The sequence below is a fragment of the Cavia porcellus genome, unplaced genomic scaffold (assembly GCF_034190915.1).
Source record: "Cavia porcellus strain 051 isolate PalLab524CR breed Dunkin Hartley unplaced genomic scaffold, mCavPor4.1 scaffold_1, whole genome shotgun sequence".
Classification (NCBI taxonomy): Eukaryota; Metazoa; Chordata; class Mammalia; order Rodentia; family Caviidae; genus Cavia; species Cavia porcellus.
Window position 1 is genome coordinate 229377968 of NW_026947484.1, and position 11808 is coordinate 229389775.

Genomic DNA, 11808 nt, shown 5'->3' on the forward strand with positions numbered 1-11808 from the left:
GACCTCCGAGCCCCCCTCATTTTGCATTACTAAATTTGTCCCCATTTCTTATTTTACCCTTCGCCGTACTCCTCATACAGGCAGTTAGGGATCTTGGTCAGGTCCCCCATAGCAATCCCGCATGTATCTCTCTTCTCTCCCTTTTCTCTTTTTCTTTCCTTCCTTCCCTCTCCTATCCTTTTTTCCTTCCTTGTGTATGCTAAGTACATGTGCTCTGCCATTATTATTCTCCAAGCCTCAATTACTTACTCCAATACCATTAGTGCTTTCACCATGCCTGACACAGAGAGTAAGTGCTTGATAAGTACGTGACAGGGCAACCCTTTCAGGACCCCTCCTGTCCTCAGGAGCTATTCCTATTCCCCATAAATACTCCTACTCTAACAAAAAGTCTGTGACAATGACTGAAATTAAGTCTGTTGTAAATCAACTCAAACTGTTTGGATGCTCATCTTCTTGCTTTTAATAAAGAAAATACCTGTTCACATGTATATTGGGGTTTTCAGTTTGGAAAAAAGAAAATAGTATAATAACAGCTGCATCTGAAGTGGTAAGAATATTAGCAGCAAGAGTGTATTTGCTTAAAATGTAAAAGCAAAGAAACAACGGGGGGGGGGGGAGCACCTCCTAACAGATACGAGAGACACTCACGTACAGCACCTCTCCCTATGCCCATACTCCTTTCCAAGAAACCCCTACTGCACATTCAGTGTGTATTTTGCAGTGCACACTTTTCTATTATTCCTGGTTTTGTATTATTTTAAAAATTTATATTTCTCTATGATGTGATCATGATGCATACCTAAAATGTTATCAATAAAATCTGAAGAAAAAAATACATAAAATTTGCATTTCTTTTGGAATCTGGCTATGTTTGCTATGCACAGATGCATAGGTGATACTTTGGCTGCTGAGTCCAAATTTGTATCAAAATAATGAACATATCTTCCCATAAGAAATGATGGAAAATCAAATAATTGGTTCTGAGGCCCCAAAATTACACTTATAAATTCATTTGTACAGGACTTGAACAAATTTCTCAAAGTTTCTCCCTTTATCACGGTTCTTAAAGCGTTTTCCTCTCTTATCTTTACTGTTGGTATCACTTTCTCTGAAGCCATGGTTATATTTTACACAAATAAAGCATACACACAAAAAGCACAATGACAACTGTTTTAATGCACTAACACAAGCACTATTTGTGTCTGGATGTGAGCAGTGCTTAGACTGAAGCGTCACCCTTCTGTCCACCATGAGATGCAACTGTGACTCACTCTTGGCTGCACAGGTATTTGCAAGCTGGATTTTCCATCTGACTATGGAGGAAAATTATGAAAACTGGATTTTTTTTTCAACTTTGCTTTTCAAATAGTGGCAATGTGAAGGCTGGAGCTATCCAATAACCGAGGTATCACTGTAGTTGATTAATTTTTACTTTTGTATGTTTGTTTTGTTTTTGAGACAGGTTCACAGTATGTAGCTGAGGCTGGCTTTGAACTGTAGTCCAGTCTGTCCTTGAACTCACAGGGTTCCTCCTCCCTCAGCCTCCTAGTGTTAGGATTACAAGCATACACCACCATACTCACTTTCTATAGTATTTTATATCATGCTATAATTAACTATTTTTCCAAAGGCATCAAAAATGTTTTCAGTTTTTTAGTATTTCAAAAAAATGCTGCAGCAGATGTTCTCATCCTTGTCCTGTAATACATACTGGCCAGTTTCTGTCTTTCCATGAATCTCAGGGTGGCCTTGAACTCACTATGTATCACAGACTGGCTTCAAGCTTGTGAGCCCCCTTCCTCTGCTACCCAACTGCTGGGATTATAGGCAAGTGCCACCACACCTGATTCAGTTTCTTAAATATATATGCTTTTAAAAAAATTAATGGGTTTATCACACTTTTTTCATTTACCAGAAATGAACAAACTGCTTTTCAAGAAAGCCTGCAACAACTTACACTGTTACCATGTCTGACAGTTCTCACTGGCAACTGCCTCACCTACTACCTAATTTATCTTATTAGAAGTCTGTGTTGACCAAGTTGGTCTTGAATTCTGGAGTTTCAGGGTTTAACTGATCCTCCCACTTTTGAATCTAGAGTAACTAAGACCAGAGACATGAATCATTATGCCTGCCTCCTAACTTTTTAAAATGTACAGATAAACTTTCCAACTGTTTCTTAAGGAAGGAAAGAAGGAAGAAGCTTTCAGCACACATGGAACCAGCTGACAAAAATTAATTTCAATGATGCCCAGAAAAGCTGAATATGGAGGCTCATATCTGTAATCAAAGAACTCGGGGCTGAGACAGGAGAACTGCTGAGAGTTTGAGGCCATCCTGGACTGCAAAGGGAAACCCTGGCTCAAAAAATAAAAAACAAACCCCAGAGATGCCTAGTGAAAGCTGAGGCAGAGGACTGGGGTTGTGGCCCATTCCCAGGCAGCCACAAACAAGAAGTTTCATCCATTTCTGATTGCCGGAGTTGGCAAACTATAATCTATAACTTCCATCAAACATCCTTTTCATTGAATTATGGCAGGAAAATCAAAACTTCCAAAGGTTTCCAGTGCAAAAAAAGAACCTCAAAAATGCATTAATATTAGTTCTCAATAGTTCATGGTTTCCCATCTACGTTTCCTTTTTAAGCTCATTATCCCAAATAAACTCAATAAAACCAGACTATCAAGTAAAAAAAGGATTATAGGGGCTGGGGATTTAGTTCAGCGGCATAAGTGCCTGCCTTGCAAGCAGGCAGTCGTGACGTGAGTTCGATCCCTGGTACCGATAAAAAAGAAAAAAAGACAAAAAAAAAAAAAGGATTACAGTAACAGGAACTTAGAGCTACTTCTTGGGGTTTTTCTGTTTGTTTGTTCATTTTTGTTGCTTTTTGGAGACAACTATGTATTTCAGGCTGACTACAAACCCACACTGAGCCTCCAGCCTCAGTTTGCTGAGTGCTAGGATTACAGGCACATGTCACCACATCCAGCAAGAATAGTACTTTAAAAATACGAGCTAGCTCTGGTGAACTTGTGGCAACCTTTGTGCTTCAGCCTCTTGAGCAACAGAATTACAAGCATGTACCACCACATCCAGCCACAGCTTTTATCTATCTAATCCTTTTATTGTTGCTGTTTTGAACTCATGTGTTCTTCCATAAAAAATTCCAGAGAATTTATATACTTTTTTTGGTAGTATTAGGGATTAAATCCAGGGCCTCACACATGCTAGATAGACAAGCACTCTACCACTCAGCTGTATGCCAGGTTCTTTTTCATTTATTTATTTATGTATTTTATTTTGAAAGACAGGGTCCCTTTATTTGCACAGACTGGTCTCAAACTTGCAATTGTCTATTTCAGCCTCCTGACAGTTAGCATGAAAGCATATTAACATTATCACATCCATCTTATAGCCACTTTCTTAGAACAATTTTTTTACCAACAATTTGTATCAAATTAGAGTAATAGGTACCTTTAAATACTGTATCTCACAGTAGAGACCAGGCCTGGTGGCACACACCTGTAATCAAGGCACTCAGGAGCTGAGGCAGAAGGACTGCCAAGAGTTTCAGTACAGCTTGGATCACGTAGTGAGTTCAAGGCCAACCAGACCTGCATACTAAAACCCTCTCAAAAAACCCCCCAAAATTAAAAAGAAATAAACATCTCACAGCAGACATTAATACCACTCCCCACCCCAAATTAACTGAAGGACTATAAAGAATCATGGATTCTTAACTTGGACTAATTATTAATGGCTCTGTAATTTAAAAAATTTTTCCCTATTTACAGAAAAGATAACTTTCTACTCAATTTAGCAATAATCACTTTTTATAGAGCTTATACTGCCAGACATGCTGGTGCATACCTGTAATCCTAGCACTGGGCTACAGAAGCAAGTCTGTCAGTCTGCACTACATAGTGAGACCTTGCATGGGGAAAAAAAGCCCATATGTAACTTTTTTTTTTTTGAGGGGTGGTTCTTTTCGAAACAGCGTTTCTGCTGTGCAATTCAGGCTGGCTATGAACTCACTTTACAGCCCAAGCTAGCCTCAAATACTCAGCAATCCTCCTGCCTGAGTTTCTTGAGTGATAAGATTACAAGTGTGCATCACCACATTCAGCTACTTACCTTAATTTTCCAAGAGTTGTTTCTAAAATAAAGGTTTACAGTTTATTATGGTTTGTGTCTGGATGTCCCCCAAAGACTCATGTGGCAATGGGGCAGGCTTCCAGAGTTTGTGAATGATTCCTGGTCCAATGCTGGGATTAGGAGCGTGAGAGCTACACCCACCCTAGAATGGGTGGCCGACATGCGACATAAGCGACAGAGGAAGAGCCTTCTCTCCTCACTTGTTCCTTCCTTTTTGCTCTTGTTGCTTTTGCCATTTTCTGCTACCATGAACTGCTGCCCTCTGCCATGCCACCTTGCCTTGGAGCCAGCCAAGTATGGACTGAAGCCTCCATAAAAATGAGCCAAATAAACCTTTCCTCCATTAACTTTGGGTGTTGAGTATTTTGTCCAGCAATGAGGATAAATCCAAATGACACAGTCTCACTTAATTTTAGAAGGTGCTAAAACCAATATACAAAAATCTCTTCAGTTTTGGACATTTTCCTTTTCCTGTTTGTGTGTGTATGTGGGGTACTGTGGACTGAATAATGGATGCTCAATCAGTGAGCTATAAGCCCAATTTTGTTTTTAATTTTGAGACAGGGTCTCAATAAGTAGCCCAGTCTCATTGAGTTGCCCATACTGGCCTCAAGTTTGTGATCCTCTAGCCTTGGCCTCCCTAGTAGCTGAGATTACAGGTGTGGACCACAGTATTTAGCTGGATATTTTCTTTCTCCTCCCTTCCTCTTTTCCTCCCTTCTTTCTTATAGTCCCCCTTATAGTAAGGACCGAGCCCAGGAATTGCCCTTGTAGGACAAATACTATACCAGTGAGCTAAATCCACAACCTCAGACAGACATTGTTTTTGAGCCCTAAGAATGTCACTTTATATGTTGCAAACTTTACCTCAGTGGTAGAGCAACATGTGTGAGTATGTCCCAGTATGGCAAAAAATAAATTAAAAAGTCAATTTATAGTCTTGAAAACTTTTAAATGTATTTTGGGTAATAGGTAATTTTAATTCCCACTTGTGTATTTTTCAATATTGTCTAAATTCTATACCAAGAGCTTGTATCATGTTTGCCCATGAGCATAAAACATTCACTTTAAATTTTTTAGTAATAACAAGCTAGGCTACCAAGTGAAAAGTGAGATTAGAGAGTGTCTCCCATTCGATTTTTTTTTTAAAAATTAATATCTAAGGGTCACAATTAACACAAGTATTTTTCTATCACACTAGATGAGACTTCCCCAAACACTATATATGGTGCTACAACATCCTAAATAACATTAACAGAGACTTCTACCAAAATTAATTCCAAGACCTGGGAGCCTGAGGGAGGAGGACTGAAGTAAGTTCAAGGCCAGCCTGCGTTACATAGGCAAGTTCAAGGTCCACCTATAGTACACAGGGAGACTTTGTCTCAAAAAAAAAAAAAAAAAAAACCAACAAACAAACCCAACAAACAAAAAAAGATTTACCAATATTCTAACAATCTTTGGAGACTCTAACTGTAAAAAGGGTGCTGAATTAATAACAACAGGAATTGAAGGCAAGGCCTTTGTACTGAACTACATCCACAGCCCATTAAGAAAAAACAAAAATAAAAAACTTAAGATAGGGTATAGCTAAACTGCTAAAATGTCCAGGATGGACTCAAATTTGGAATACTCTTGTCTGACTCCCATGGTGCTGAGATTTCATATAATAGGCAAATGCCTCTTAACCAATATAACTTTTCCTCTAGTCAGTTTTCCTTACTGACACTCATTTCCAGTTCCTGATACCATCCAATTCAGAACAAAATGCTTTCCTCCTTAAAATCACCTACTATAATCCCATACCTTTTAAGTTTTCTAGCACTATAATTCCATATAATCTGTGCTCTGCTTGGCTAGTATGAGCAACATATTTCACTTTGCTAAAAATGAGGGGTTAAGGAAGGAAGACTGTAAATTTAAGCCAAAGCAGGGCAACTTAGTAACTTAGGGAGACCTGTCTCAAAATTTAAAAAGGGCTGGAGATGTAGCTCAGGGCAAAGATTCAATTTCAAATACAAAAAAAAAAAAAAAAAAAAAAAAACACAACTCTGCTTGCCTCACACAGGCAAATCTTTGGTTTAATCCTTCACATGGCAAAGAGAAACAAGTCCCTACCCCCCTAAAAGAGAGTCACAAAAGATTGATAATTCTCATCTTCTCTTATCTTAGCATAAGACATTATTATTATATCTAGATGTCCCCCCAAAGCCTCATGCACTCATAGGTAGGTTTTGGAAGGTTATTGGATCATGGGTATATGATACTAGATTACTCCCCTGATGAGTTTATATCTAGGTAGTCTGTTGGGAGGTGAAGCCTGATGGGAAGAGGTGGATTGCTATGGGTGTGGCTTGATCTAAACATGTATCTCTGCTCCTGTCTTGAGCACTCTCTGCTTAATGCTTGTTATGACAAGAGCTGTTTGTCCTCTGAGATGTCTCTCTACCTGCCATCCTGCCTTGGAGCCAGCCAACTACAAACTGTGAGCCAAAATAAATCTCCCCTCTTTGAACCCGTGAATGTCAGGTATTATGTGCCAAAATGGAGACAGATACTCTTGTTATGAAAACAGATGTAGACATGGATTTTATGTGTTTTAAATTTTCTGGTTTTTGTTTGTTTTTTCAGAGAGGGTCTTGTTATGTATTCCAGGCTGGTCTTGAATTCACTATGCAGCCCAGGCTGGCCTCAAACTCACAGCAATCCTTCTGCCTCAGTATTCCAAATTCTGGGATTATAGATATGCAACACCAAGCCTGGAAACAACTTCTGTTCTTGATGCTAGATCCTTTAACCCTATAACATCCTGAGAAGTGGGTCACTCTCTTTGTGCAAAACATTAAACCCTTACTGCTTAGTACTAGAAACTTGAAAAATTGAATCATACCTTTCAACCTCCACTATTTTATTACTCAGATTGCATGTCTGCTGCTTGTACAAACCACATAAAACATGTTAGGTCATGTTCTAGATAACTCTAAGATCCACTATTACGACTTTGTCTTTTCTTCCAAGTATTCCAATGAGCTCTTTATTAGCATTACAGAAAACTTTTATTATAAAGCCAAAAGTATAATATTACGAATCTGTCCACCTAGACTATTCTTGGTTCTGCTGAGTCCACTTTTTATTTAGTTTTATTTTGTTTGAGACAGAGTCTCGTGATAGGCTCTAACTTGTGATCCTCCTACCTCAGCCTCCCAGAGTGAAGGCATTACAGGCACTCACTACCATACCAGCTTTAAATTTTAGTTTCTCCACATATCAAATGGATATCACAGGTTATTAGTCTTCTAAAAAGGTTCAACAATTTAAGTATGGTATCTACAAAATTAATGGGCTAATATATTATTATATACTTATCAATCACATAACAAATATCTCACATCTCTGCAGAGGACCTGAGTTTTTCTCAAGTATCATCTAGAAAGTAGAACTATATAAATTAGCTGATATTCAATAAATATTGTCATTAGTGGACCTCATAAAACCTCATATTAGGTAAAAGGAATCTGCCGTCCTAGTCCTCTCTTTAAAAAAGTTTGAAGTCAGGCCTGGTGGCGCATACCTATAATCCCAACACTCAGGAGGCTGAGGCAAGAGGACCACCAGTCTATGCTACATAATAAGTTCAAGGCCAGCTTGAACTACATAGTGAGTCCCTATCTCCAAAAAAAAAAGTCTGACTACAGACAAATCAAAGCCTTTATGAAAAGTCAGTTAAGTATTGAGAATGTTGCAATCAAATTCTAAATAAACATAGCTGCGACTATGGTGATACATTACTATAATCCTAGCACTCAGGAGGCTAACGCAGGATTCCCATGAGTTTGATGCCAACCTGAACTACATAGTGAGTTCAAGACCAGCCTGGACTACATAGTGAGACCCTGTCTCAAAACCAACTTTAAAATGTCACCATATAAAACACAACATTTATATACTACTTTATTAAAATAAGATTTAATTTGGCACTTGTCATTTCAGGGTTCTAAATATTTCAGTTAATATTACTATAGTGTGAAAGAATATGCTTTACACACTCATGATAAAAGTGGCTTTTTGGTCAGGGATTTAGCTTAGTGGTATAAGTACCTGCCTGCCAAGTGCAAGATCATGAGTTCGATCCCTCATACCCCCCCCAAAAAAGTGGTTTTTTACCAACACATTCAGAGACTGTTTCTATGTGATAGTTATGTACAACATCTCATAGCAGTACTACCAAAGACAGGAAGACTTTGAAGACTGCCTCCCCAAATCACTCTATTTTTTTCCACACATATTTTTATCCAGCAGGAAGCTAATTCTCTTGAAAGTAAGTTTTTTTTGTTGTCAGGGATAGCTGAGAGGCAACAAACTCCAATGTAAATTATGTTTCACTATCACACTGTACTAAAACTAAAGTACAGAAATTTCTAATATGCAACCACGCATGGAATAGTACATGCCTGCAATCCCACTTCTTGGGAGGCTGAGGCAGAATTTTTATGAGTTTGAGGCCAGCCTAGGCTACAAAATGAGTGCAAGGCCAGGCTACACTACATAATAAGACCTTGTTTAAAAAAAAAAAAAATTTCCCATATGCTAAAGATATAAATAAGATAGAGAACATAGACAATATAGACTTTTATTTCTAAAGGAAAATAATTACACAATTTCTTTCAATTTTTGTTTTATTTTTTCAATATTTAGGATTATACTCTGAGGACTTTTTCTTTTTCTTTTTTTTTTTTTTTGTCTTTTTAATTTTTATCGGTACTAGGGATCGAACTCACGACTGCCTGCTTACAAAGCAGGCGCTCATGCCGCTGAGCTAAATCCCCAGCCCCGAGGACTTTTTCTTTTTAGGCAGTCTCACTAAGCTGCCCAGGTTGTGCTCAAACTTGTAATCTTTCTGCCTCAGTGTTAGCACTTTTTGGTGTGGTGACCAAGCCAGGGCTTTAGCACATGCTGGGCCAGAGCTCTATTGCTGAGCTACATGCCCTGCCCCAAATAATCTACTCATACACACACTACTCATACCCAGTAGCCTATACCATATTTTGCTCTGGATGAGTAAACATTAAAGGACCCTACAATAACAAGATACTGCAATAAAAGCATTCTTCTAGGAGGGTATATTGGTGCCTTCTTTATCCTTTCCAGAGATTTTCAGATGTTCTTTAGAAGTGGTAAGGAACAGAACAGTTAAAAAGAAGAAGAAAAAAAAAAAAAAAGAGCGAAAGAAAGAAAAGCAAAAAGAAACCTCCCAGAAACTGTGTTTACTGTCCCAAACTCAAACTCCACTGTCCTTGAACTTCAAAATCATGAAAATGCCTGCATTTCCCTCTACATCTTGCTTTTCACTGCTAGGCCCTGCAAAGGAAATAGGTTTCAACAAGACAGAAATTCTAGAACACTTTCTAGAGTTGACAGTGAAGAAAGACAATACCAATGGACCTCAGGCTGCTCTTGTTTTCACTAACAGACAATGCAAAATACTTAACTGAGGCATGGTGGAAAGGTGGGGTTCTTTGGGGGAGGAAAAAAACAAGCTCTCTGCATACTGGAGGTATAAGAGTAATTTCTAAAAATGTAGGGCCAGGTGTGGTGGTGCATGCCTGTAATCCCAGCACTTGAGAGGCTGAGGCAATAGGATCACTGTGCATTCCAGGCCAGCCTGGGATACACAGTTAATTAAGACTGTCTCAAAAAGCCAGCCATTTCCTAGCTTGTTATTCTGCACAAAAAAGTGTTTCATTAGCTATTTGCATAGGTCCGGAATAACCTACGTCTTCATCTTTAAATACTGGTATCAGCACCATCTTGATCTCAAAAGGTTATGAAGATTAAGTAACACATAACGCCTTGCACATAAATTTAAAAAATGTTGAGAGTTGGGCATGGTGGTGCACATCTATAACGCAGTACTTGGAAGGCAGAGACTGGAGGATCGCTGTGAGTTTGAGGCCAGCTGAATTGTGTACTGAGTTAAAGGCCGACTGAACAACATAGTGTGAAACCTTGACTCAAAAGAAAAACAAACAAAACAAAAACTAACAAGGTAAATATAAAGCGTAACTTAAAATAGATACAGTATCCTTATTTTCATTCAGAAATCTTAAATCTTGGTTTTATATTTCACTGTACAATGGTATCTATACTTTTACCCAATTCACTTTAACATTTAAATTTACAAACTTGAAGGCTACCTTGAAATACTAGTTTAATTAAAACCAAGGCATTTAGGGACAAAAGTTTCAGGCTAAAATACAACCTTACAGAACACTATCCAGGAGTAATTACACTAATAAAATGACTGGTATGACAAAATAGTGCAAATTCAGCAGTAATCACACACAGCTATTCTTTTTAAAACTCTTGTCTCCATTTGCTTTTTTTCCTGACACTACAGTACTCTGCTTTCATTAAAAAAGCCTGTAACAAGGTACAGCTTCTTCGATATCAAACCTTTCGGAAAATCTGGCTCAGAGGAAGCTATACACTGTTCACTGTGGTAAAAAGGATCCGTGTGGTCACTCTAGGACAACTGTCACTGTCACCAGTTGGTCTGGGTGTCTCATAGGGACTTGCGAAGAGTCCCAGTCGGTGCCTGAAACCAAGTGGATAGCTAGGGTGCCCTGAAAGAGGGAAGGGGCTGACAGATGGGTGGGGGGGCCCGACCTGCGGGGACTCGCGCTCCCGAGGCTGGGTACAGGCTCGTCCTGCAGCAAAGGGGCGCAGCTGGTGCGCTCCCCAGCGGCTCCCACCGCTTTCTTCCCGGTGCCGCCAGACCCCAGTTACCTTTCTCGTCCTCGTCGATGCGCAGGGCGACAGAGATGTACTCGAAGGCCTGTTTGTGGAAGGCTCGGACGCGCTCGGCCTCCCCGCCCGGCTCCGGCGCCGGAGGCGAGGCCGAGGCCGGCGCCGGCGCGGCCCGGGAGCTCCTCTTGGCGGCCATGAGGGCGCGGGACAAGCGCTGGCAGAGCCACACGAAGAGGAGCCCCAGGTGGAAGGCCACCAGGCGCAGCAGCGCGAAGCCTGCGAACAGCGGGTAGGAGAAGTAATACAGGTTCCGCTTATGGGGCGACGCCGGCGAAGGGGCCGGCCCGGCGGCCGGAGGGGCGGGGGCCGGGCAGGGGGGCGGAGGCCTGCGAGGCACCGGGCTGCTGGGGCCGCCGGAGCCTTTCTTCTTCCCTCGTCCACCCGGAGAACTCATTCACAGCTCCCACTGCCGCCGTCGCCATAACCTGCCTCCCTCAGACCGACGGCGACCAAGCTTCAGCGGCGGCCACTGCCACGCGAGGGCCACGGACCCCCGCGGGGCTCAGCCGCAGGGCACCTGCACGCGCCGCCCGCCGGCCCCGCCCCCTGCCCTTCCGTCGGCGGGAGCACAGCGCCTTCTCCGCCGGGTCACGGCTCCAGCCCCTCCCTCGCTCCCTCTGTCCTTTTCTAATGCCCGGTAACGTAGAGCGGCGGCCGCGCACGCGCACGCTCTCCCGCGTCCTGCTTCAGCGTGCGCGCGCTCGCTGCCGTCTTTGTTGACCTGCAGTCCTGTGCGCATGTGCGGACCCGCCTTCTCTCTGCCCCTTCCCCAGGGATCTGCAGTTTCACTCGAGTGGGTCTCGGACTAGGGGTTTGTGATTGACGTCTCGGCCCTGGGGGTTC

At 41.3% G+C, this 11808-nt stretch overlaps 1 protein-coding gene across 4 annotated transcripts in view; it reads right to left on the bottom strand.

The window, feature by feature from the left end:
* Spast (spastin) overlaps positions 1 to 11579 on the bottom strand; it is a 54777-nt gene extending 43198 nt beyond the window's left edge. For 2 of the 4 annotated variants that reach the window (XM_063230170.1, XM_063230165.1), the window contains exon 1: positions 10945 to 11579. In XM_063230170.1, coding sequence (XP_063086240.1) covers positions 10945 to 11359 — 415 coding nt within the window. In that variant the 5' untranslated portion in view covers positions 11360 to 11579. The remainder of the gene's footprint in view (positions 1 to 10944) is intronic. The other 2 variants (XM_063230161.1, XM_003473018.4) reach the window with 1 other exon arrangement.
* Between the last annotated feature and the right edge of the window lie 229 nt (positions 11580 to 11808).